Here is a 25,000-nt window from a genome sequence, read left to right as displayed (position 1 = left end):
TAAGGAGTGCTCGCTTCGGGATAAGGGGGGGGGAGGAGGAGGAGGAGGAGGAGGAGGAGGAGGAGGAGGAGGAGGACAGTACGGAGAAAAGGATATCGTCATGAACCTAGTTTAAGTGATGTGTGTGTGTGTGTGTGTGTGTGTGTGTGTGTGTGTGTGTGTGTGTGTGTGTGTGTGTGTGTAATGGCCTGATAAGATATCGTTCCTGAGGCTTGAAAACAAAGCCAACATACCACAATCACCACCAACACCACAACCACCAGTACCACCATCACTACCACTGCCACCACCACCACCACCACCACCACCACCACACTGCCACCACCATCGTAGCAAGCAACACCTTACTAATTAAATCACCACCTAGTAATGTCACAGTCCACGTACAACAATCAATCCAGCTATATTGAGACATCCTACTTACAGATCTCCTTAAGTAGTCAATTAATAACCACTTCTTACTAAGCCAACTGCGAATCCCACTTCACTATTCGTCTTGATTCAACCTAAGTAAAGGAAATACAAACCCTGCTTAATATAATCCCTGACTTAATATAATTTAACCTACCTAACTTAAACAACCCATTCCCAGTAACTTCTCGTCCTCCTTACAGACCTAATTCAACTTAAACTAACCTAATCTAACCCATTCCCCCATAAGTTCCCGTCCTATTTACCAACCTAAACTAATACATTCCCAGTAACTTGTTGTCCTCCTTACCGACCTGATCTAACCTAACTTAACGTAACTTCTCATTCTATTTACCAACCTAATCTGACTTAACCTAACCTAACCCAGCTCACATCCTGCCTCCAGTACGTATATGCCCACCTGCTCGCCCACTCAATCTCGCCATAGACAACACAAAACAATACATAATGTCGTTTCCAATACATTATTTTGTTTTCCGACAAAGTTTGCACAGAACTATATTGACTCGTAATCTATTCTCCGGCCAGCCACCCTACATGTACGTCTCTCTCTCTCTCTCTCTCTCTCTCTCTCTCTCTCTCTCTCTCTCTCTATCTAATTCTCTGTGTGTGTGTGTGTGTGTGTGTGTGTGTGTGTGTGTGTGTTAGAGTGATACGAATATAGTGATAAGATAACACACACACACACACACACACACACACACACACACACACACACACACACACACACACACACACACACACACACTTCGCACTCACTAACATCACACACCCTGCACATCTCTCTCTCTCTCTCTCTCTCTCTCTCTCTCTCTCTCTCTCTCTCTCTCTCTCCTTCAAAAGATTCAATATGGACAGCAAGAGTAAGAGGAAGCTTAAAACATTACATTCAAAATCTCAACAAGGCCTTTTCCTCCATTTCTGTTGCCACTGTCCACCGCCGCCCTTACACTGAACAATAAATGAATAAATAATAGTGAAAAAGATAAATATACCACTAACAGTCCTCTTATTCTTTTACCACTTCCACATATCCCGACCTCCTAGACTCGTATTCAGAAACACTGCCCTCTTATGACGACTATTTCTAAAGGGTTTAATTGAAGATATTCATGTTTTTTAGAGTATTTTTATGGACTAGCAATATTTCTAGTTTGTTAAAAGGCTAGTCGTCTATGGGGATCTGAAAAATTGCCGTGGCGTTTCTGAATATGGCTGCTAATACCGCCATCACCATCACTACCACCACCACCACCACCATCTCCTCTTCCTCTACTTCATTACCTAACGCAACCTTATACAGTGAGGCGAGACGTAAACAAACAAGAAGACTCATGTGTAAGTCATCTCTTCATCTTCCTTTACCTTATCCCTCTCATTCCGTCCTTCCTGCTTCCCTCACTTCTGTACGTGGCTCACGGCTCCTTGCGTAACGCCTGCTTAATAAAAAAAAAAAGGTCCGTATTTAGAAACGACCTACTCTCTCTCTCTCTCTCCACGACTATTTCCCAAGGCCACAGAGTTGGGCAGCGGGGTTTTCAAGAGTGTTTTTCCAATTAATAATGTAGAAATCTCGTCACTCTGCTTCTACAACCGTCAAAACACCTTAAAAACTCGTGTAAATTTAGATAAACCCTCTTGAAACAGTGGAGGTGAAGCACAGAGGTGTTTGAGAATGCGAGCTGAAGTCCCATCACACACACACACACACACACACACACACACACACACACGCCATCTGCCTCGAAGCGGGATAGCAATTATTAACCAACGAACGAAAATTAACCGTAACATCCATAGTAATTAACACATACCAGAGAGAGAGAGAGAGAGAGAGAGAGAGAGAGAGAGAGAGAGAGAGAGAGAGAGAGAGAGAGAGACATACTCACAAAAGTAAGACGAAAACAAACAAAAAATATACCCATAATCATTTCCAGAACCTGAGAAGTAATACAAACTTTCCCCTCACTGTCACAACATTGCCAGGCGAGGGAAACTTTTGGGGCCGCGGGGTGAAAAAGAGGAAAACAAAGCTTGGGATGAGGGAGGAAAACAAGAAAGTTGGTTAGGCGGGGAGATGGAGGAAATACAAAGAGGAGAACACTGTTAAACTTTCCTCTTAGACTGAGATAACACGGTGTTTATCGAGAGAGAGAGAGAGAGAGAGAGAGAGAGAGAGAGAGAGAGAGAGAGAGAGAGAGAGAGAGAGAGAATTTGACTGCTCGATAAAGCAAAACAGAATGGAAAAAAAGATAAGATTATGGCAGAAAGAGTTGAGAGAAGACAAGACGAGGAAGAAAAGAAGAAAATAACAAAAGGAAGAACAGAAACGAAAGAAAACAAACCATGACGAAATAAAAAAAAAGAAAGAATGGAGTGGAAAAATAAAAAAGAGAGAGAGAGAGAGAGAGAGAGAGAGAGAGAGAGAGAGAGAGAGAATGAGACAAGCATTAAGTGGAACAAGAAGTGGATAGCTGAAGTGGACAAGACATAACACTTGAAGAGGTGGTGGTGGTGGTGGTGGTGGTGGTGGTGGTGGATGAGAGAACCTAGCGGCTTAAGTGGAAGAGACGTTGTATGTTAAAAGGAGGAGAGTGGGAGAGTGGAGAGGGAGACTAGTGTTGGTGAGTATAAATGGACAGGTGGAGAGAGGAGGAAAGTTTGGATCTAGAGAGAGGAGAGAGAGAGAGAGGGAGCAGGGAGAGTAAATCTGAGGAAAGTTGTGGTGACGAGGGGAAAGAGAGGAGGGTGGAGGTGGATGGTAGGGGAGGGATAGAGGATAGAGAAGGGAAGGAGAGGATGAAGCTTTGGGAGATGAGGAGAGAGAGAGAGAGAGATGAAAGCTTGTGAATGGATGGAAGATGACTGGATGAAGATGAATGCTGGGGAGAAACTGATGGATAAAAAGAGGGAGAAGAGAGAGGGAGGGGAGATGGTAGGTTTAGAGATGAAAAGGAGAGGAAATCACGTCCTGGGAGATACATGGAAGAGGAGTAGAAATAGAAGAGAAACTGATAGGTAAGAGAGAAAGAGAGAGGGAGGGCAGACTGCAGGAAATGAAGATCTGGGATATGTAGGAAAGAGGAATGAAAATAGGAGAAAAGCAGAAAAGAGAAAAAGAGGAGCAGAGAATGAGAAACTGGGAATAAAGGAGAAGGATAATGTTTTAGATGTGCGGGGAAGTAAAAGCATGACAGGCATAATAGATAGATAGGAAAGGAGAAAGATAAATGAGAGAGGAAGACACGAATGAGAAATGTCCAAGGTTGTAATTATATTGAGGTTAGGTTAATACGATCAGGTTAGATTAAGTAAGGCTAAACATCATATCTGCTTCTTGCGTCTCAATAAAGTAAACAAACACGACAAGGTTAAGTAAGAATACAAGGTTCACAATGTTACCTTTTGCAGCGTCATCCTTCATCTAGATCCTATCACCACCTACCTTAACTATTACTTTCTTTGTTCATTCATTCACCTCAAGAACAAAGAACCACTGTAAGCTAATTAAATATAAAACATTCAGGCATTTACTTGTGTAGTGTCATCTTTATGTTCCGTTAATTAAGACACCTATTGCCCATCACCTTTACCTTCTTACCTACAATACTATACTATATGTAAAAGTATTATTCAGGTATTTATCTATTTTTATTTTCATTTATTTATTTATTTTTTGTAGCGTCATCTTCAGGTGTTAATTAAGTCACCAATCACAAGTTTTCATCTTCATCATTCCACCTACTCGTCTCTACCATCAGGACAACATATGGTAAGTACTTACTACACATACATACGTAACTATCCCCCATGTTTCTTTCTATAGTTCCTACCTCTGTGAATTAATTGAGTCACCTGTTTGTAATCATACTTGCGTCACCTGTCATCACCTGCCATCACCTCTCCTTTCCACCGTCCATTCATCTCTAGCACTGTATGGTAAATATATACAGCTACTCCACCTTTTCCTTCTCGACTGTTATCTTTTAATTAACCAACCTGTCATTACCTGTCTTTCATTATCTAACCCATTCAATCATCCCTGGGTACAAAAGAAAACACTGTACTGTGGGTATATGCTGTTATCCTGGCGTGTCTTTATCTGTCATCAACCTTATAGTCTTTAAACTCCAGTCATTTCGTGCCTTCATCTTTAATTATCGTATTCATCCATAGGTAGAAAAAAAATAGTATTCAAGTAGTTGTTACGGCCCGACGTAACATATTCCACTAGCCTCACCTCCTCCGCTTGCTACCTCGTTCGCCACCTCTCCACCTCCCCTCCACGTCACCGTCTCATGAAGCCCCGCTACTGTCCCGAAGTTGGATTCACGCGGCCCCATTCGACTCAAGCGGAAGTGTTAAGTGAGCTAGCTCCCTGATTATATAAATAAAAATAAATAAATAAATAAAGCCAATAAAAAAAAAACTATATATGCTAAAACAAAATAAAAGGCTTTATTTTAAAAGAAATGTAAAAGTAAAAAAAATAAATTGAAAAAAAAAAATAAAATACATAAATAAATAAATGGCCTAATACACAAGACAGGGTGATGGCCAAAAAATAAATAAATAAATAAATAAAAAAAAAAAAAAAAAAAAGATTTCTGGAAGTGAGTCGAGGTCAAGGCTTCAACCAGTGAACACACCTCATTAGTATCACTTCCCTGGTCCCGTTTTTTCCACATTGCCTCCATATAGGATTAGTATTATTGTTAAGTATTGTTAAGTTGGGTTCTTTATTGTTATATGTATTTGTGTTATATCTATATGTGTATGTCAGTTTCATGTTTTGTTATTGGGTTATTAAATAGCTTAAGTGCCTCCTTTGCATATCCTCATCAGTTGAACCTGCAGTGTTTTTTTTTTTTTTTTTTTATTGTTCACCGGCTCCCCGATGCCAATCTTACCCATTTAACCGGTGAACGTAACACAGTAAACACACATCACGCACCCTCTACTCTTCTTCTTCTGCCTCCAAAAGTACTAAAGTCATTATTTTCATTGTCGTTAATTTCATGTTTTGTTATTCACATATCATGCCTTTTAGGTTATATTTTCCTTCCAGAGCTACCCATTCACTTGTCACTCACCCTTTCAAGTCCCTAACACACGCAGCCACAAACACCCACTCAACTCCACACCGGAATGCCTTCGATCGCTCCTTCCTCGTCTTTCATTTTTTTCAACCTACTCTTTCTTTTCACTCCTTTGAATAGCAACGCGTCTTTCATCTCCTTTTCATCTCCCTCTAGAGGCCTTTTCACGCTCTATGATGCTTTCCATTCTTTTATTTTTCCTTTCTTTATGGTTCACTGATACCTTGTTTCTGCATCTTGTGAAGTGAACCGTGTTACTGATTCATCTCTCTCTTGTCTAGCGTCCTTTGTTTTGTGGGAGGAATGGAAGAATGGCGTAGCAGATGATTCCTCGCTACCGGGAGTGTATGGAGAGAACGAAGCTAGTGATGTAGGTTAAGGTATGTTAGGCCAAGTCAGTTAAGTTAGGTTACGTTACGTTAGGTTAGGTTAGCTCAGCTTGGGTAAGTCGCCCACTTCCTTTTTTTTTTTTTTTAATTTATATATCTATTTTTTTTAGGTTGGGTTAGGTTGGGTTGGGTTGGGTTGGCTTATTTGGGATATTTTGAAAGGGAAGTGTGCACAGTGTGTGTTGTGGGAGGAATGTGCGTAGGGACTTCTATATTATAAGGTATGTTTTGATGTGCTTGTTTGTGTTAGGGATGTTTGGATGTGTGTAGAAGTACTGAAGATGTTCCGATACGTAAGGAATGTGTGAAGAAATCTGTGTGTGTGTGTGTGTGTGTGTGTGTGTGTGTGTGTGTGTGTGTGTGTGTGTGTGTGCGCGCGCGTGCGCCACATTACTTTGGCTTCTGTACCTTGCAGTGATCTTACCTAACATCCTTCCCTCCACACACACACACACACACACACACACACACACACACACACACACACACACACACAGGAAAAGCATAATCATTGAAGTAAAGAAATCATTAACTATCTATGACGTACCTACTTACCAAATCACCACATTTGCGTCAGGTGATAAGAGATAAGCACGTTTCCAGACAATTCTCAAGGTAACGACTTTTCTTCATAAACTACGATTTCGGCGCATTAACCAATACGATAAGCGGGATTACAGATAGCAGCGTTGTCACAGTGGTTATGAAAGGAGCAGGTGAGGTAGATCCAGGGCTTGGTTGCCACACAAAGAGGGTTAGTAGAGCGACACCTGTGCAGACCTGGTTCACGAGTTAATTAATCCTCCTCACTCACTCCCGTGTAACATTCTTTCCTCGATCCTAATTCTTTTATCAGCTGTCAGTCCCCCTAAAAACCTCTTACGAATCCACTAACAAACTAAATAGATAAGGTAAATAAATAAGATAAGATAAATGAAGGTAAATAAATGATATAAATGATACATGTCAAAAAAATAGAAAAAAAAGTAAGCACAGACAGATTCCCATTAGATCTGAAAGGAGTGAGATAACAGGTCGTATTTTCAAAGGTATAGGCGTTTCGAGTCCCGACTGGCTGTGCTATGTATGGTAGGAGTTGAAATGTTGTCAAGATTCTAACGAGTCTAAAAAAAAAAAAAAAAGTCCAGATTATGAACGGGAATAAACGCGGGAAATCATCTCAATGGTCGTGCTGAGAGAAGACAGTGTAAAAAAACAAAATAAAACACTAAATACAATGGAGGAGAGTGCAGCGTGTTCCTCGGTCATTCTCCCAGCCTGCGCCACGCGTGTCTGATGCTATCACGGCCCTGGGTGTAAAGCCATGCCAGAAAACACGGCGAGTAATTGCATATTTATGAAACTAACACATGGCACTGAACGAGAACGAACAATTATAATGCAGAGTCCCACGCCGTTGTTCTTAAACGCTTCGGCGCCTCTTCAGCACTGCCTTCAATGGGCCTTTTTTCCCCATAGCCCAGAACTCCTTACATAGAATAGTAGCAATGAACTATATTTTCAACGCATTGATTTATTTGTCTAAGAGCAAAAAATCAAGCTCAAAATGATGATAAAAAAAACATAAAAATGATTATAGCAAACATAGGAGGCTTTAGTAAGAGAGGGAGATGCTTCGTTGTATAGACAATGGGAGATGATTAGCATGGGAGCCAAATTGAGTTGTTCCTGTACAGCCGAGCCGCCGATGAAGCCAGCGTGTACACGAACCACAAACCCCCGACCGCTGAACCGCTAACTGAACCACTGACCCGCTGACTGAACCAACACTGCCACTTGCCACTTAAATACAGAAGCTACTACAGTGGACTACAGTAACACCACCACCTACACCACCACCAAATCACACAACACCACGACACCCAAATCATCCCATCCCTCTTAATCCTGCTCCTCCTTTTCCTCCTCCTATCAACTCTCCCACAGCAAACATGGTCCCCCCACATGCCCCATCAGCATCTCCTCCCCTCCCCAACACAGCAGCACAAAGGCGGTCAGGAGCAGGCGGCAGGCGGCAGGCGTCATGGCAGCACGTAATGTTCCCGCTACGTAAACACGCTCCCAAAGTCACGCCCCAGGGATAATGAACACTAAAAATTCCTTGACACGCCTTTCACACTTATCCCAACCCCTTTCCCCTTGCCTCCTTGCCATGTCCACCCTCCCCCTACCCCTCCTCCCTGCCATGGCCGTCAACCTCCCCTCGACCAAAGACATTTCTTAAATCCCCTTGTGTTGTCTGTCTGTCTGTCTGTCTGTCTCTGTCTGTCTGAATGTCTGTCTGTCTGTCTGTCTGTCTGTCTGTCTGTCTCTCTCTCTCTCTCTCTCTCTCTCTCTCTCTCTCTCTCTCTCTCTCTCTCTCTCTCTCTCCTCAATCATATTCACATCATCACATCCTTCACGTCACCACCACCACCACCACCACCAACACCGCCAACGCCGCCGCCGCCGCCGATGCCGCCGCCGCCGCCGCATCAAACACCCTCGGGACATGGAATCAGGTGGACACGAGGAAAAATATGACTGTGGGTTGGATCCGCATACAAATATCCACAACTTTCCTTCCTCCTCTTCCTCCTGGTGGTGGTGGTGGTGGTGGTGATGGTGGTGGTCAACCCAACCCAACCTAAAGTGGATATTCTTCCCTTCTCCCTCTTTCATCTCTCACTCGCTCTCTTCTCTCTCTCCTCTCCTCTTCCTTGCGGCCTTGACCCCTTCACCTCTCTCTCTCTCTCTCTCTCTCTCTCTCTCTCTCTCTCTCTCTCTCTCTCTCTCAGTTTCCATACAATATTTCTCCTTTATTTTCTTGGTTTTTGGGTGGTGTAGACAGCTGGTGATTGGTGTTCTTGTATTGACGGGTGAGCGAAAGGCTGTGGCTACGGGAGATATGGGAAGGCTCGGTACATAGTGAGAGCTACGTGTCTGGGGGTGATGGAAAGGCAAGATGTTGGTATATGAAAGGGAGACGGAGTTACTGTACTGTTTCCATTACTGGGCACGGGGTAATATGAAGGTTTCTGTGCCTCTATTATTCCGGAGGGCTGCATATATATAGTATCTTAACCCCTTCAGCAGTGGAACGCATTTCTATCATGAATTCGTGGTGTTATTAGACGATTTTATTGACATTACGAAGGGTCTACGGACGTCAGAAGATTAAATCCAAGGCAAGAGTCTTTACTATTTTAAAACCACATAAGTTTCTGAAGCTATAAAAAAAAATCACTAAGTACTAACGCATCATGGTGCTGAAAGGGTTAACATGGTCTAATAAATATACTCATAACATCTTTATATTCAACTCAGCTCAAACCTCTAATCTGACCTATTTTAACCTACCCTAACCTATTCTGAAGATCTTATACTGACTTAACCCAAAGCCAAACCAAATCTGGCCTATTTTATTATTTTTTTATACCATGTGGGCTTTTCACGGGAATTTCTGGGCTAAAGGGGATACTTTTTGTGGTACCTCCTATCTCAAAGCCCACCCGCTAGGAAACCGTTGCCCTGAGTGAGGAAGCCCAACCTACACTCGGACCGTGGACAGGATTCGAACCCGTGCGCTTGGAGACCCCTCGGACCCCAAAGCACGCATGGTTCCACTGTACCACGGCGGCCTTTCTACATAACTTCCCCTAAATCTAACCTAACCTAACCTAAACAACCTAATTAAACCTGACCTAACCTATACAAAGACCAATACACAAACTTTCATATATACTTCACAAACCTGTACTATATTCAAAAACATAAGAAAATAAGGAAAACTGCAAGATATAAGAGAGAGAGAGAGAGAGAGAGAGAGAGAGAGAGAGAGAGAGAGAGAGAGAGAGAGAGAGAGAGAGAAATTGAATGTGCATAGGAGAAGGAAGTAGAGAGTAATAAAGGTTTCGATAGGAGCACAGTAAGTAATAGTGTAGAATATAGGCAAGTGTATGGCAGGTAATATAGACCAGGTAGAATTTAGTGCGCTGGGGCCGGAATATAATATGAGAGAGAGAGAGAGAGAGAGAGAGAGAGAGAGAGAGAGAGAGAGAGAGAGAGAGAGTGAGTTTATAGCTTTGTAGTGGAATTGGAAAAGGAATATTGCAAGGAAAGGAAAGGAAGGATAAAAAAAAATGAGAAGGAAGGAAGGAAGGAAGGAAGGAAGGAAGGAAGGAAGGAAGGAAAAGAAAAAAGAAGAATGGAAGAATATAAAAAAAGAACAAAAAATGAAACGTGGGAGAGAAGTTTGGTTAGCAGAGGAAACAGGAAGAGGAGGAGCTTGTGTTAAGTGCCAATCACACACACACACACACACACACACACACACACACACACACACACACACACACCAATTCTCACGATATCGGACTTAACATCACATCCATTAAATCACTTCCTCCTCCTCCTCCTCCTCCTCCTCCTGATACAAGTGCGCACGTGTCAGTGCGTGCGCGTGCGTGTGCGTGGTATACCCTGCAATACCATATCTCTCTCTCTCTCTCTCTCTCTCTCTCTCTCTCTCTCTCTCTCAATCGGCAAAAATAGCGATGTCACGTCCTATTTCCTGTGTGTGTGTGTGTGTGTGTGTGTGTGTGTGTGTGTGTGTGTGTGTGTGTGTGTGTGTGTGTGTGTGTGTGCAGTATCAGCCTGCCACAATAACCAAAGCTATACCAATAAGTTCAAGTAGAATAACAACCTACGATTAGACCACAGGATGGCTAGCGTGGGGGAGGGTCGGTGGGGGTAGAGAGGAGAGGAGAGGAGAGGAGAGGAGAGGAGAGAGAGAGGGGAGGGGAGGGAAGGATGGAGGGAGGAGGGGAGAGGCAGCGGGTGTTTCTGATGACCCGGGAGAGGAGGAGGAGGAAAAATTAGGAGAGATAGCGAGGAAGCGAAAAGGAAAGAGAAAGTGGGGAAAGAGAAAACAGGAAAATAGAAAGAAAGAAAAAGGAGAGAAAGAGATAGAAAGGAGATGACAAATAAATGGAAAGGGGTGGAAAGAGAGAGGGGGGGAAAAAGAAAGGGAGAGACAACGAGGAAGTAAAAGGGAAAGAGGAGGAGGAGGAGGAGGAGGAGGAGGAGGAGGAGGAGGAGGAGGAGGGAGGAGGAGGAGGAGGAAACAGAGGTAAGAAGAGGAGGAGGAAAAGCAAGAGAAAACAGAGGAAACAAAGGAAAAGGGAAAAAACAAAACCACAACAACAATAACAAAACAACAAAACACGCAAATATCACGAAACAAAAAAAGAAGAAAAAAAGAAAATGAAAAGAAACTGAAACAAAACGAAAACGAGAACACACACACAAAAAAAGTAAAAATAAAACCTACAAAACAAGATCACAACGAAGAAGAGAGAGAGAGAGAGAGAGAGAGAGAGAGAGAGAGAGAGAGAGAGAGAGAGAGAGAGAACGTGAAGGGTTGCAGCGTTTCTCTGACAGTATTCCCACGTGCGCTAATATTGGTCAATGTAAATACAGCGTCATTCAGGCCACCATTGCTAACCTCAGCGAATTTCACGACCCCTGCTGAAGAGAGACGACGAACGTACGCACGCACAGAGGAAAGAGAGAGGAAGACAAAGCAAGGAATGAAAAGAGAATAGCGGAGACAGAAAGCAGAGAAAGAAATGAAAGTTAGGAGAGAGATAAGGAAAAGGAGAACGCTGGAGAGAAAGAAGAGATATCAGAAGAGGAAGGAAAGGATAGATGGAGGAGATAGGAAAGAAAAGAAGAGAAAGGGTTGAAAATGCAAATAGAAAGAGATGGGGGAAGAGAATATAGGGCAGAGAGAGAGAGAGAGAAGAGAGCCGATATTCACCCTTCAGGAGGCAAAGCAATGATGGACTGAAGTGTTCTCCTAAAATTCTTATTATAACCTGTAGGATGACCACCCCCACCACCACCTCCTCCTCCTCCTCCTCCTCCTCCTCCTCCTCCTCCTCCTCCTCCTGCTCCTCCTCCTCCAGGTTCCAAAGACTCCCGCTGTGGTTTCGATAATCACCACAGATGCTTTGAAGAAAAGAAGGAAGAAAGAAAAGAAAAAGGAAAAATATATTAGGTCACGTACATAGATAAGGACATGTATTAGGAAAGACTGGTAAAGATATTCTGTCTCTCTCTCTCTCTCTCTCTCTCTCTCTCTCTCTCTCTCTCTCTCTCTCTCTCTGCAGGAGACAGGAAACAAGTCTCACATTAACCAGCCTTGAGCTCTTAACCTCCTCCCTCGTCTCTACACACACACACACACACACACTCCTACAGTCACACCTCACCTCGTCACCAGCATTACGTCACCTCCTTCACCAGCATATCGGAGACCCCCAGAGCATTTTTTCGCATTTATTTTCCATGGTACAGTTACATCATATCATATACACATTCCAGACTTGCAAGAGCGTGTATTAGCTTATCGCATTGTTGTATTTACACGTGGATTCTTTTTAATACTATCGCTCTTTTTCCCGTTATCTGCCATGAAACCTCACACCTTACTTCGCCCTCGCTCTCTTGAACATCCTACCGCTGCCACCATTTGTTTAGCTAAAGCTTGGTGAACTGATACACACAACCCTTTCCCATTTCACTCAAGTAAACAAATCACAGTTTTCCTTTTCTTTGCTGCATTTAGATTCCCTACATGTCAGAGTTTATCTTACATCAAGCACAACAAAACAACAGAACACTTCTCAGCATCTATTAAACCACACTACATCTTCCCATCTCCCCACAAACACATCCTATAACTTCCCTTTAAATGTCTACACCTTCCTTCTCACCTCATTTCACAACACAGTAAAAAAAATAAATAAATAAAAAAAAAAAAAAAAACACCTTCAAAGCACCCGTCAAAGCACACCCCAACTTTCCCATCTCCCAAAGCAACACATTCTATAACTTCCCTTTATATCTCAACACCTCCTTCCTTCTTACCTCATTTCACAACACAGCAACAAAAACATCTATCCAGCAACCATCAAAGCACACCCCACTTTCCCATTTCCCAAAGCAACACAACCTACAACCTTCCTACGTACCCCATTTCACTACACAGTAACTCATCTGCCTTCACTCAACACGCTCTCTCGTCCCACTACTCCCCCAAAGCCACCCATTGCCCGCCACCTCCCCACAGTACTGAAGGTTGTAATGCATCGAAGCTCCTCATCATAAGAATGGCACAAGGTCAGAGATAATAGTGTGTGGGAGAGGAGGAGGAGGAGGAGGAGGAGGAGGAGGAGGAGGAGGAGGAGGAGGAGGAGGAGGAGGAGGAGGAGGAGGAGGATACAAAGAAGATACAAAAGGTACAAATCTATTCTTTGGTGAGACTGATGACCTTCTTAAGTGTGTGTGTGTGTGTGTGTGTGTGTGTGTGTGTGTGTGTGTGTGTGTGTGTGTGTGTGTGTGTGTGTGTGTGTGTGTGTGTGTGTGAGGTGAGGTGTGACTGAGGTGAGGACAACATTACGGTGTTTCTCGTGAAAGTAAGCGATGCTAGGAGGAGGAGGAGGAGGAGGAGGAGGAGGAGGAGGAGGAGGAGGAGGAGGAGGAGGAGGAGGAGGAATTAAACACATGAATATAAATCAAAAGTAGTTAAGTAATGATAATGATAATAGAGAGAGAGAGAGAGAGAGAGAGAGAGAGAGAGAGAGAGAGAGAGAGAGAGAGAGAACTGGTTGGGTTACTTTTTTCTTACTCTCCTCTTCATGGCCTTATAAAACTGGCCACTGTCCCCAAAAGCGACGCTAAAATACCTGCTAAAATTATACCTGTCCCTTCCTCCACCACCACCACCGTCTCACCTGTCCGAATAGTGATAGTAGTAGTAGTAGTAGCAGTAGCAGTAGTAGTAGTAGTAGTAGTAGTAGTAGTGACAGCAGTAGTATAAGCAATAAGAACAAGAACATGAAGAACAAAGCATGAAAGAAAAAGAACAAGAGAAGGAGATAGACTAAAGGAACAAAAATCGAAATAGAACAATGAATAATGAGACACCAAATAGAGAAAAAAAAAGATCATTCAAGAGACACAAGAACAAGAACAAAAATCAAGATGAACAAAAGGAACACTCATCACCCAGCGTTCACCACCAGTAACTCACACCACCACCAACCAGAACACTACAACATCAAACCTTTCATTTCTTTCTGTTCTCTAGTCAATAACACCATTTATATGTACAACTTTCCCATATATATGTAAAACTTTTCCTTTAACCCCTTCAGTACCATGACGCGTTTCCATATTCATTCTGCTTACTATTTGGTGATTTTATACAGGTTCAGAAACTCGTGAGGGGGATTGAGATAGTGAAGACTCAGGCTATTGATCTTCTGACCTCCACTGACCCTTCTTAATGTCAATAAAATGGTCTAATCGCACACAAATCTCATCAAACACACCAAGGGAGTCTACTAAAGAAAAGTTACGATATACTACGGGAAAGTAGTATATATGTATGTCTGCCTACCTGTCTGTGTCTGTCTGTTTGTATGTATGTATGTAGGTAGAAATCTAAGTGCAGTTGACAGCGAAAAAAAAAAACTGTCATAACATATCATAACCTGGCGAGAGAGAGAGAGAGAGAGAGAGAGAGAGAGAGAGAGAGAGAGAGAGAGAGAGAGAGAAACGAAAAGAAAACTAAAGAAAAAGAAATAAAAATAACAGTTTGACCCCCGCGTCGATATCAAGGGCAAGAGTGACATTAGGACTGACAGCATTACATATTTCTGGCTGATTTTTCTTTATTTCTACACCATCAGCCCCACAATGACCCGTACGTCTTACCCCTGCCTCGCCCAGCCGCTTTCCCAGGGGTAGTGGCTGTGCTAAGGGGGACTGGTGGGGACTGGTGAGGGGCTGGGAGGTGTCTTAGTTGAGGGTACGAAGGGAAGGGGAAGGCAGGCAGCGATGTGAGAATCAGCAGCACTCGACACAGCACTAACTCAGACAAGTGGCCGAAAAGAATGGGCCAAATTAAATTACGAGTCGAGGCTGCGTGTTCCTGAGGGCGCAAGGAAGAGGAGGAGGAGGAGGAGGAGGAGGAGGAGGAGGAGGAGGAGGAGGACTATATGACGATGAAGACAAACACAACAATGAGGACAAGAAGATATACGATTAGAGGGAGGGAGGAAGGAAGGAAGGAAGGAAGGAAGGAAGGAGGGAAGGAAACAAACATGGAAAAGGAAGGAGGAAAGGAAGGAAAAGAAAGGAAAACAAGGAAGAATGACTAGCCTGGACGAACAAATGAGGAAGAAAGGAAGAACAAAAGAAAAAAAAAAAAAAAAAAAAAAAAAAACAGCCTGAGGACAACGCACGCTACCAAGCTGCCTCGCCTACTAAACCTGTTCATCCGGCAGTGCCAACTCTGTGGTCTGTGGTGTGGCGGTGCGGTGGTGCGGCGGTGCGGTGGTGAGCGCAGCTGGTGCACCGCCTCACACAATACCCTCCCTGTATTCCACACCCCTGAAGCGGCGGTAGCGAGCCAGCGTCACTTCAGAACACACACATAAAGGCCACGATAAGATTAGGAGCCTTTCACGGAACAGACTTTTATCTATAACGGGAATAACGTTCGTGTTATCGCTGGCTCCAACTACACTGACCTCGTGTATTTTTTTTGTACTGTGGCCGTATTCAGACATGCTTTTCTGTCTTCCACCACGACCATAGAAACCATTGACCGGATACAGTACTCAAGCGTGTTTCTCCACTTAATAATGTAGAAATCTTGCTTCTCTGTCACTAGAAATCTAAAAACGCCTTAAAAAACTGTGTAATTATATCAAGAGCTTTCTGAAACTCGTCGTGGTGAAGACAGAAGTGTTTCAGAATATGGCTGTGTTCTATGCTTGATCTCAGTGTTCAGTCACTTACTAATCAGCTGGTAGTTTCCCCACAACACCTGATAACTGATGGATTCCTAGCGGCTCAGATGACTCAACGTTGCGGGAGAAAGAAAAATAAGAGGAAACGAAAGTGTGTGATGTATTACTCAATTATTTGCGACACAGTTAAGAGAAGAGAGACAGATGAGAGTGTGTTAAGGAGGAAACAAATCAGTAGAGGCGAGGAAGCTTGACATTACATTCATTAGGTCAACAAAACACCTCTGGGACTCGACCCCCGGCCCCTCTCTCTCTCTCTCTCTCTCTCTCTCTCTCTCTCTCTCTCTCTCTCTCTCTCTCTCTCTCTCTCTGCCGGTACCTCGCTGCGTCAGGCCAGTGCTCTTTCTCCCTCTTCCTCACTCCCAGGTCCTCATCACCGCCCATGGTTGTTCTTGTACGGCGCCCCTGGTTCACCACATCTGTAAACGCCGAGTACGTTGGATTTCGTGACACCTGGCGACCGGCAACCCGAAACAAGCCCTCCAGCACCGCCGCCCAACGAGAGATGACGGCGTACTGTGGTAATGTTTCTACCTCCTGAGCCTCCCGCGCGCGCGCGCGTGTGTGTGTGTGTGTGTGTGTGTGTGTGTGTGTGTGTAAGAACCTCAAGCCCAGATTATTGAAGTCGTGCATGATTCACAACGATGATGATTTGACACACACACATATGGTTCTGACACACACATGCGTACACACACACACACACAAAGCCTCGTACTCGCCAACAGGTCTGCCGATGCTTGTTCTTCATCCTAGTTCCTTTGTGTTTGCCTCGGAACAATGACACGGTGCGGGAGGGGAAGAAAAGCAGAGAACTCATTCATTAATATTCATGGACGATAACTTCACACACTCACTGTTCTACATTATGATGGGTTAGAACAAGTGTGTGTGTGTGTGTGTGTGTGTGTTACGTACTTGGTAGTTAACTACCAAAATATAGGGTCATTATATTGTGTCTGTCCATTTTCGCGTTCGTTCGTTCATTCATTCAAGTTGTATGCTTCGCCACTTCATTAACTGTTTTGAACCTGTTCGAAACTGCCTCGAAAGTGACCCCTCGAAGCTGACGTAGCAGAGCCACGCTGACGCCGAGACAGTCATTCGCTGGGCTTGGTGATGGGAGGTCAATTCGTCCGAGGGCTGAGAGCTGATAAGTATTTGCAAGTTCTCACCCTACTTCTACTCGCTATTGTTCACGCTAGGCATATTTATTTTGATGTTATTTCATGTGTGTTTCCACCAGTGGTCGGAGGATTTTGTGTGGTCTGTTCTGTGCTGTTATTATGCCTGTTATTGTGTTGCTCCATTTGATTGTTTTGCTGGTGTCGGTCTATCCTGCTGCCTCTAGCAGATTAGTGTTCATATTACATTATACAAACTCGCACCTTGTTTCAAGTGCTTCCTCTTGGGACCTGGGTTGTTGCGAGGTGATTAACGTTTCCTTACGTGGGCGCTGTGGTTCACTTCGTAACGTAACAGTGTGTGTGTGTTTCCCTAGCATAAGTTGGGTGACCGGGATGGAAGCTTCAGGCAGGTCTCTCTCTCTCTCTCTCTCTCTCTCTCTCTCTCTCTCTCTCTCTCTCTCTCTCTCTGCACGAAGGGAGATCAAACGCACATCTCCATTCCTACGGGCCAATACCAGGACTGCGTGTATTCCTGTAGCAGTGCAGGCTTGTGTGTGTGTGGCGGTGCAGGCTGTGGCGTCACCTTGGCAGCGGCTACATCCACCTCACTCGTACGCATCACTGTTGTTCCACAACTTACAAGCCTTTATACAAGTGGAATTCAAAACAACTTCGATGAGAATGTTAAGTGAAATGTCACGTGTATGTAATTATATACTGGAAAAAAAAAAAAAAACGCTTATGGCAAACCATGAAATTCTACACACCTTTATCGAATGAGCGGAAGGCAAGAGAACTTCGATGACAATGGTAAATGAAATGCCACGTGTGTGTATTGAAAAAAGATAAATAAACACCTATGCTAATTATAAATGTCTAAATAAAACACCTTTATCGAACGAGTGAAATTGCCGACACGAGTTTGATTGAAATAGTAATTGAAATGCCAAGCGTATATGTTGAAAAAATCAACAAATAAACAAAACACCTTGGCTACACTAATTATGAGAGTCCAAAGCAAACAGGAATTCGATTAAACACGTAATTGAATGTCTAAATATAAAGAAAAATTGCTTACTAATTCCACCCAACACACCACTCTCTCTCCAGGTAACTGCTCCTTAATAGACCCTTAATTACTATATCCATGTACAGGTGCGAAATACCCTTTGGCGATGTTCATTATAACAGTATCGAGCATGTATTAGCATTATACCTAGCGCCATTACATTAAACAGTGTGGGGGGGGGAATGGCGGCGCAGGTGGGGGAGGAATGGCCAATGAACGCAGCACTCCCCGTTATTATACTTATCACCAGCATTGCACGCCCCTCCCGTCTGGCTTATGCGGGTGTTCCCATGCATTCCTGTCAAATCCTCGCGCAAACACAGCCTCCGCGATTCATGTGCTCAGGAAAGCTTTGTCTCCCTCACCATGACTGCTTTCAAAGGCCACAGAGATGATCAGCTGGGTTGTCAAGTGTTTTCTCCCGTTAATAATGTAAAGGTTTTGTTCATATGTCACTGGAACGTTGGAAAAAAAAATCAATCCCGTGTAACTTCAAGTACAGCCTTTTGAAAGCTGTTTGGGTGCGTTGCAGAAATGTTTCAGAATATGGTCCACGGGGAAGGCAGGCCGCGGCGCTGTGAATAACGCTTCATCAATGTATTAACGGTACGCCTGCGCCCGCCGACATGTTGGCTGCCCTGTGCGTCTGACTGACTATAACAGCATTATCACCTATGCATAGTTTGCCCGCTTGGTAGAAAATAGTCTCGTTTGTTTTTGAGTTCAGTAAATTTTACTTATAGGAAATAATCACAATAGCAGTATTTGTGGTAAAGACTATAATGGTAAAAAGATTAATAATAATAATAATCATCATCATCATCATAATCAAAGTTCACATTACTGTATTTATATAAGCCACACTTTACTGTTTTCTTTTTTTTTCCTCCTTTCTTTCTCCATGAGCCAGAGAAGACGGACGCCACCGCAAGATCGATAAGGACACAGGTCGAAACCAAATACCAGCGGTGAGCGAGCGTCAGCCAACCCGCCTGCCAGGGAGCCAGCTAGCGGGAGGCAGTGAGGCACGAGCGAAAGAAGCTGCAAAAGTCACCAAGATGGGAATAGGCATCTAACCGGCGCGAGGACCACTACTGCCTGGAGCCCGCCCTACCCACCCAGCCCGGCCCAGTGTTACCACCTGCTCCACGTTAACGATGGAACTGTTACGTCATCCACACAAACATACACACAGGAGAAGAGAGAATATCCAGTACATTTTCGCTTGTAAGGGTGAAAATTATGAGTTTGAGGAGTTTTCAAGGAGCCAGCAGCCTTCCCTTGCAGTCTCCACTATCACCATACCGAGGAAAGGATGATGAAACCTCTGTTTAACCTTGTCTCCCCTGCCCGCCTGCCGTGAGGGGGAGGGAGTGGGAGGTGGGAAGGTACGGTAAAGGGTGGGGGTAGGGTGGTGGGCTAAAGGGAGGCAGAGGGAGGGGTGAGGGAGGGACTCAATCAGCTGACTTGTTACGTAGTCAGCCTGACACGCACTCTTTCTCTCCCTTACAGACTCTAAACACGATGGCGGTGGTGATGGTGGTGGTATTGTCAGCCCTACCCCTCTAACACACCAGCACCACCACCTACCAACATTACCTATCTGCGCACGAGTCTTCTCACCCCCCACCCAACCCCACCATCACTCACCCCCACCTCCACACAAATCTTTCATACCTGCCACCCCATCCTCATCAACCACCCCCTATCCCTACCTGAGTCCTGACCATCATCCCTCACCCCCTATCCCCCGCCACTATGAAGCAATACACTACACACACACACACACACACACACACACACACACAGCTAAGTATGCACACACCACCTTTATCGATCAGTTTCTCAGGTCTAGTCGCTCGATATCAGTTCTTGAGTCTTCTCTTCACCCAGCGCGCGACCTCCACCACACACCACCACACACGCACCCCGCACCTCCACCACACGCACCCACTCAACAAAACACACGCATGAATTAAGAGGTGTAAGTAAAGTAATGAGTGTTGGGCTCAGATTCAGCACGTGGACACATTTCAAAACTCGTCTCACAACAAACTTGAGATGGTGGTGGTGGTGGTGGTTGCAGGAGGCATGCCTTCACTCACCTCGCCTGTTGAAGGGCCGCACCCTCACGGCCACGCGTATCTTATCCATGATGAAGGGCTTCTAAAAGTACCTGGTAAACCGATAATTTTCTCAGATTCACTCCATTCTAACAGAGCTTTAATAGGCTTGTCACACAAAACGACGACCGCACCCTTCCTCTCCACACGCTAGAAGCACACTGAGTCGGTACATCCGGGCAACCGAGAACAAGTAGCTCGCGGCCATGTTGTTGCCTGAAATGTCGCTATAGCAATATCTTTAAATCTTTTATTTTTATCATTTAGGACATTCTCAGCAATTTTTTCTTCACAGCTATTAATCAAAGGATATATTTCATAAGCTTCGTATTCATTTTGAGTAATGAAATTAGCCATAAAGCAATAAAAAGGCATATTACAAGATTTTTTCGTCATGTACATTCTCTATGAGTAAGAAATATTTCAAGGGTAACCACTCTAAATTTCCAAACTTCCATTTCTGATTTCTTTACATTCAAAATTCTGAAAACACTCATACAGGGGAAGAATTACGATAAACATTCTAATAATCTTTCACTATGCATTGATTGAAAGACATAGCATCTTGAATCAGCTGAAAAGAGGAAAAAACACTAAAGAGAAGTTCAAACATACCATTCCCACCAGCTTTGTTTCACGTGGTTATCTATGCCATTGGTGTGCATTCCTCACTTATGTAATGAATCTAAAAGAACGAAAAAAATACAGGGGTGTGTGGTGATGAGAGAGAGAGAGAGAGAGAGAGAGATTTTGTACGAGGCCTAATGATAAGACGTATTATGTTTCCTATACTCATTCTTAATCTACGTAGTTATTAGTTATGACACCAGACGCCTGTTAGCTACTACTACTACTACTACTACTACTACTACTACTACTACTGCTACTACTGCTACTACTGTTACTACTACTACTACTGTTGTTACTACTACTGCTGCTACTGTTACTGCTACTGCTGCTGCTGCTGCTGCTGCTGCTGCTACTGCTGCTACTACTGCTGCTGTTGCTGCTGCTGCTGCTTGCTGCTGCTGCTGCTGCTGCCACTGCTGCTGCTGCTGCTGCTGCTTGCTGCTGCTGCTACTGCTGCTGCTGCTACCTGCTGCTGCTGCTGCTGCTGCTGCTGCTGCTGCTGCTGCTGCTGCTGCTGCTGCTGCTGCTGCTGCTGCTGCTGCTGCTGCTGCTGCTGCTGCTGCTGCTGCTGCTGCTGCTGCTGCTGCTGCTGCTGCTGCTGCTGCTGCTGCTGCTGCTGCTGCTGCTGCTGCTGCTGCTGCTGCTGCTGCTGCTGCTGCTGCTGCTGCTGCTGCTGCTGCTGCTGCTGCTGCTGCTGCTGCTGCTGCTGCTGCTGCTGCTGCTGCTGCTGTGCTGCTGCTGCTGCTGCTGCTGTTGTTGCTGTTGCTGCCACTGCTGCTGCTGCTGCTGCTGCTGCTGTTGCTGCTGCTGCTGCTGCTGCTGCTGCTGCTGCTGCTGCTGCTAATAATAATAATGTACTGTTACTGCTGCTACTATTGCTACTACTGCTACTACTAATAATAATAATAATAATGCTATTACTGTTACCACCACCACCACTACTACTACTACTAATGCAACTACTGTTACCACTACTACTACTACTACTGCTAATGCTAATGCTACTACTACTACTACTACTACTACTAATAATAATAATAATAATAATAATAATGCTACTACTGTTATCACTGCTACTACTGCTACTACTGCTGCTACTACTACTACTAATGCTACTACTGTTACCACCACTACTACTACTACTACTACTAATGTTATTAGTTACCACTACTACTGTTACCACCACCACTACTACTACTACTACTACTACGACTACTAGTCTATTACTATTACTGCTACTACTATTATTACTACTACTACTTTTTACATCCACCTACGGCAGTAATCACCATTCTCTCTCTCTCTCTCTCTCTCTCTCTCTCTCTCTCTCTCTCTGTCAAAAACTCGCATTTAGTTGTGTAAAAAGTGCAAGTGAATCAGGAAAGGAAGGGGAAGAGGAAGGGGAAAGGAAGGGGAGAGGGAGAGAGGGAGAGCGAGATGAGAGGAAGGGCGAGACGAGGAACGAGGAGGAGGGGAAAAGAAGGGAAAGTGGTGTGAAGGAAGAGAAAGGTGAGGGAGAGGGTGTGTAGAAAGAGAGAGAGAGAGAGAGAGAGAGAGAGATGGGGGAGGTCTATAAATATATGAAAATACTAAAATAAAAGTAAATTGTAGATCAGTGAACCCAAAACTCATTTCCAGCTATTTTTCTATGAACGTTTTAGAAATTAATGACAATGCTGATGGCGGTCTCTCTCTCTCTCTCTCTCTCTCTCTCTCTCTCTCTCTCTCTCTCTCTAAACTCCCAGACATCATAGATTTTTCAAGCTGTATTACTAGTTCACGGAGCATTTGGTAGGTATATACCCAATAACACACACACACACACACACACACACACACACACACACACACACACACACACACACAAATACACACAGGCCACGCAGTACCCATGGTGGATAGCGTCGCCGACAAAGCCGCCAATCCCGGCCCCAGCAACGTCGCTGAGACCCTCGCCAACAACGCCGAGAATCCTGGCCCTCACACGGACGATCCCCTTCCCACTGCCCTCCGCACATCACTCACACGTCTGTCTATACTGGGCTCCCCTATCCACGCCCATAGCAGCGACGAGGCCCTTTGAAAAATCAAGAACACAACAAGACTCCTTATTGACAGAACATCCAACATTGGCAGCCACGCTGCCCTCTTTTTCTTGTCGAGGTACGCAGCGGTACCGAGGGCCACATACCTACTACGCTCAGCACCTGTCCATGCAGCCAGCGAATCATTAAGAGAGATCGACGAGTTGATGCGGCATGCAATATCTCAGTGCTGCAACGTCCAGCTTGACAGCGATTCTTCTTGGACACAAGCCTCCTTGCCACTCCGTTACGGGGGCTTGGGTGTGAGACGGTTGATAGATGTAGCACTGCCAGCTTACATCGCTTCATTAGAGGCCTCCAGGGACCTGGTCTGTACCATCAACCGCCGCCCCAACGGCGACAGACTGGATCGCTTGGACTCTGCTGTAGCGATTTTCGTAACACCCAGTGCCCAGACCTGAACGCAGAGCTGGGGCTTCGGCAAAGGACCCTTGACGGTGCAGCCTCGCAACACCGCCTTGATGACCTCCTCAGCCATGCCAACCAGGTCGACCGCGCTCGGCTCCTCGCTGCCACAGCACCGCACAGCGGAGCCTGGCTCTCTGCTATCCCCGTAGAGAGTCTCGGCCTCCTCCTCCCCGATGATGCTGTACGAATAAATGTTGCATTGAGGCTGGGCCTGCGGGTTCAACAGCCTCACCGCTGCCGCTGTGGAGCCTTAACAGACGCCCTAGGCCACCACAGTTTGTCCTGCCAGCGGAATCCCGGACGCCTGCCACGCCATGCTGCTCTCAACGACGTGGTGTACCGCGCCCTGGCTGCCGCTGGGATAGTGGCCACCCTTGAACCCCGAGGCCTGGATCGTGGGGACGGACGCCGCCCAGACGGCATTACAGTCTTTCCTTCAGACGAGGCAAGATGTTGATGTGGGATGCCACCTGCGTAAACACCTTCTGCAGCACCCACATTAATGACTGTGCCTTGGCTGCTGGGGCAGCGGCTCGCGCCGCCGAACATCGCAAGCGCCATCGCTACGAGGACCTGGCCCGGAGGTATGATTTCTCACCGCTTGCTGTGGAGACTAGCGGTGTGCTCGGGCCAGACTTCAGTGACTTACTGGATGATATTGGTAGAAGAATCACCCAACGCAGCGGGGAGCCTCGAGAGACAGGTTGGCTGCGGCAACGCATCAGCCTTGCCGTAGCGCGGGGCAACGCAGCTGCCATCTGCGGGCCCCATTAGTTGCCGAAAGGCCCACTATAAATCATGTTTTGTACCCATATGTATAAATAGTAAAGTTGTTTTGCCTGAGTGAATGCCTATGTATGTGCTTGTACGCATGCCAGTATGAAAGTAGGGAACACACACACAGAAAAAAAAAAAAATATACACAAGTACACCTGCTCCAGACAAGGCCACAGCAGTCTTCGGTTCGTTGTAGTGGTCCTCGTGATATTAGAAATATTATTACTATTATCATTACTATAAACAAAAGTAGTAGTAGTAGTAGTAGTAGTAGCAGTGGCTGTAGTTCGCAGGCAGCAGCAGCACGCCTCAAGTTGCCACAATAGTGAGGATGGAGTTACGTTCCCTCCCTCCAAGATTTCTCTCCACAGATAGATAGACATTTATTGACCACAAGTAAATATCACAGTTACAGGAGGACTTGGAAGATAAGGTCCATGAAAAGGTTTTCTATAAGAACTTGTAAATGGCTTAAAACAGAATAAAACTTGAAACACATAAAAAGTCCATTTATACAAAGACATGAAACGCCTAAAGCAAATTAAGCTATTTCAAACAAAAATCCTAAAAAATATATTCCCATAAGATATGATATACTTTACATCAACCACAATAAAACATATAAATCACATAAAAAAAATACACAAAGTAGAACATTTGTAAAATCCAAAACACCAGCACACCAGCAAAAGATTCGGACGGGGTCGCAGGCCAGCATGGACAAAAATCTGATCCATTTCTGTGCATTCGTTCAATGTTAAGCGACCGATAGGGTGCTTCAGTAAATAATTTGTGAAGGAAACCCTGTTGATTACTAGAAGCAATATCATTTGGCTCTGTGTGTGTGTGTGTGTGTGTGTGTGTGTGTGTGTGTGTGTGTTGAGGAGACACGGAGGATGAGGAGGAGACAGATGAAACCGATAAGGATATCTATCTTGTATTAACTGGCTACACATC

At 44.8% G+C, this 25,000-nt stretch overlaps 1 protein-coding gene across 15 annotated transcripts in view; it reads right to left on the bottom strand.

The window, feature by feature from the left end:
• Nucleotides 1-20,287, bottom strand: part of LOC123516063 (kinesin-like protein KIF13B) — a 266,385-nt gene extending 246,098 nt beyond the window's left edge. For all 15 annotated transcript variants that reach the window (XR_006678075.1, XM_045275087.1, XM_045275088.1 and 12 more), the window contains exon 1: nucleotides 20,106-20,287. Coding sequence is in view for 14 of the 15 variants with exons in the window: in XM_045275087.1 (XP_045131022.1) it covers nucleotides 20,106-20,154 (49 nt within the window). In the remaining variant the exon portion in view is untranslated. The remainder of the gene's footprint in view (nucleotides 1-20,105) is intronic.
• Nucleotides 20,288-25,000: the final 4,713 nt, after the last annotated feature.

The sequence above is a fragment of the Portunus trituberculatus genome, chromosome 40 (assembly GCF_017591435.1).
Source record: "Portunus trituberculatus isolate SZX2019 chromosome 40, ASM1759143v1, whole genome shotgun sequence".
NCBI lineage: Eukaryota > Metazoa > Arthropoda > Malacostraca > Decapoda > Portunidae > Portunus > Portunus trituberculatus.
This window is presented reverse-complemented; position numbering and strand designations above follow the sequence as displayed.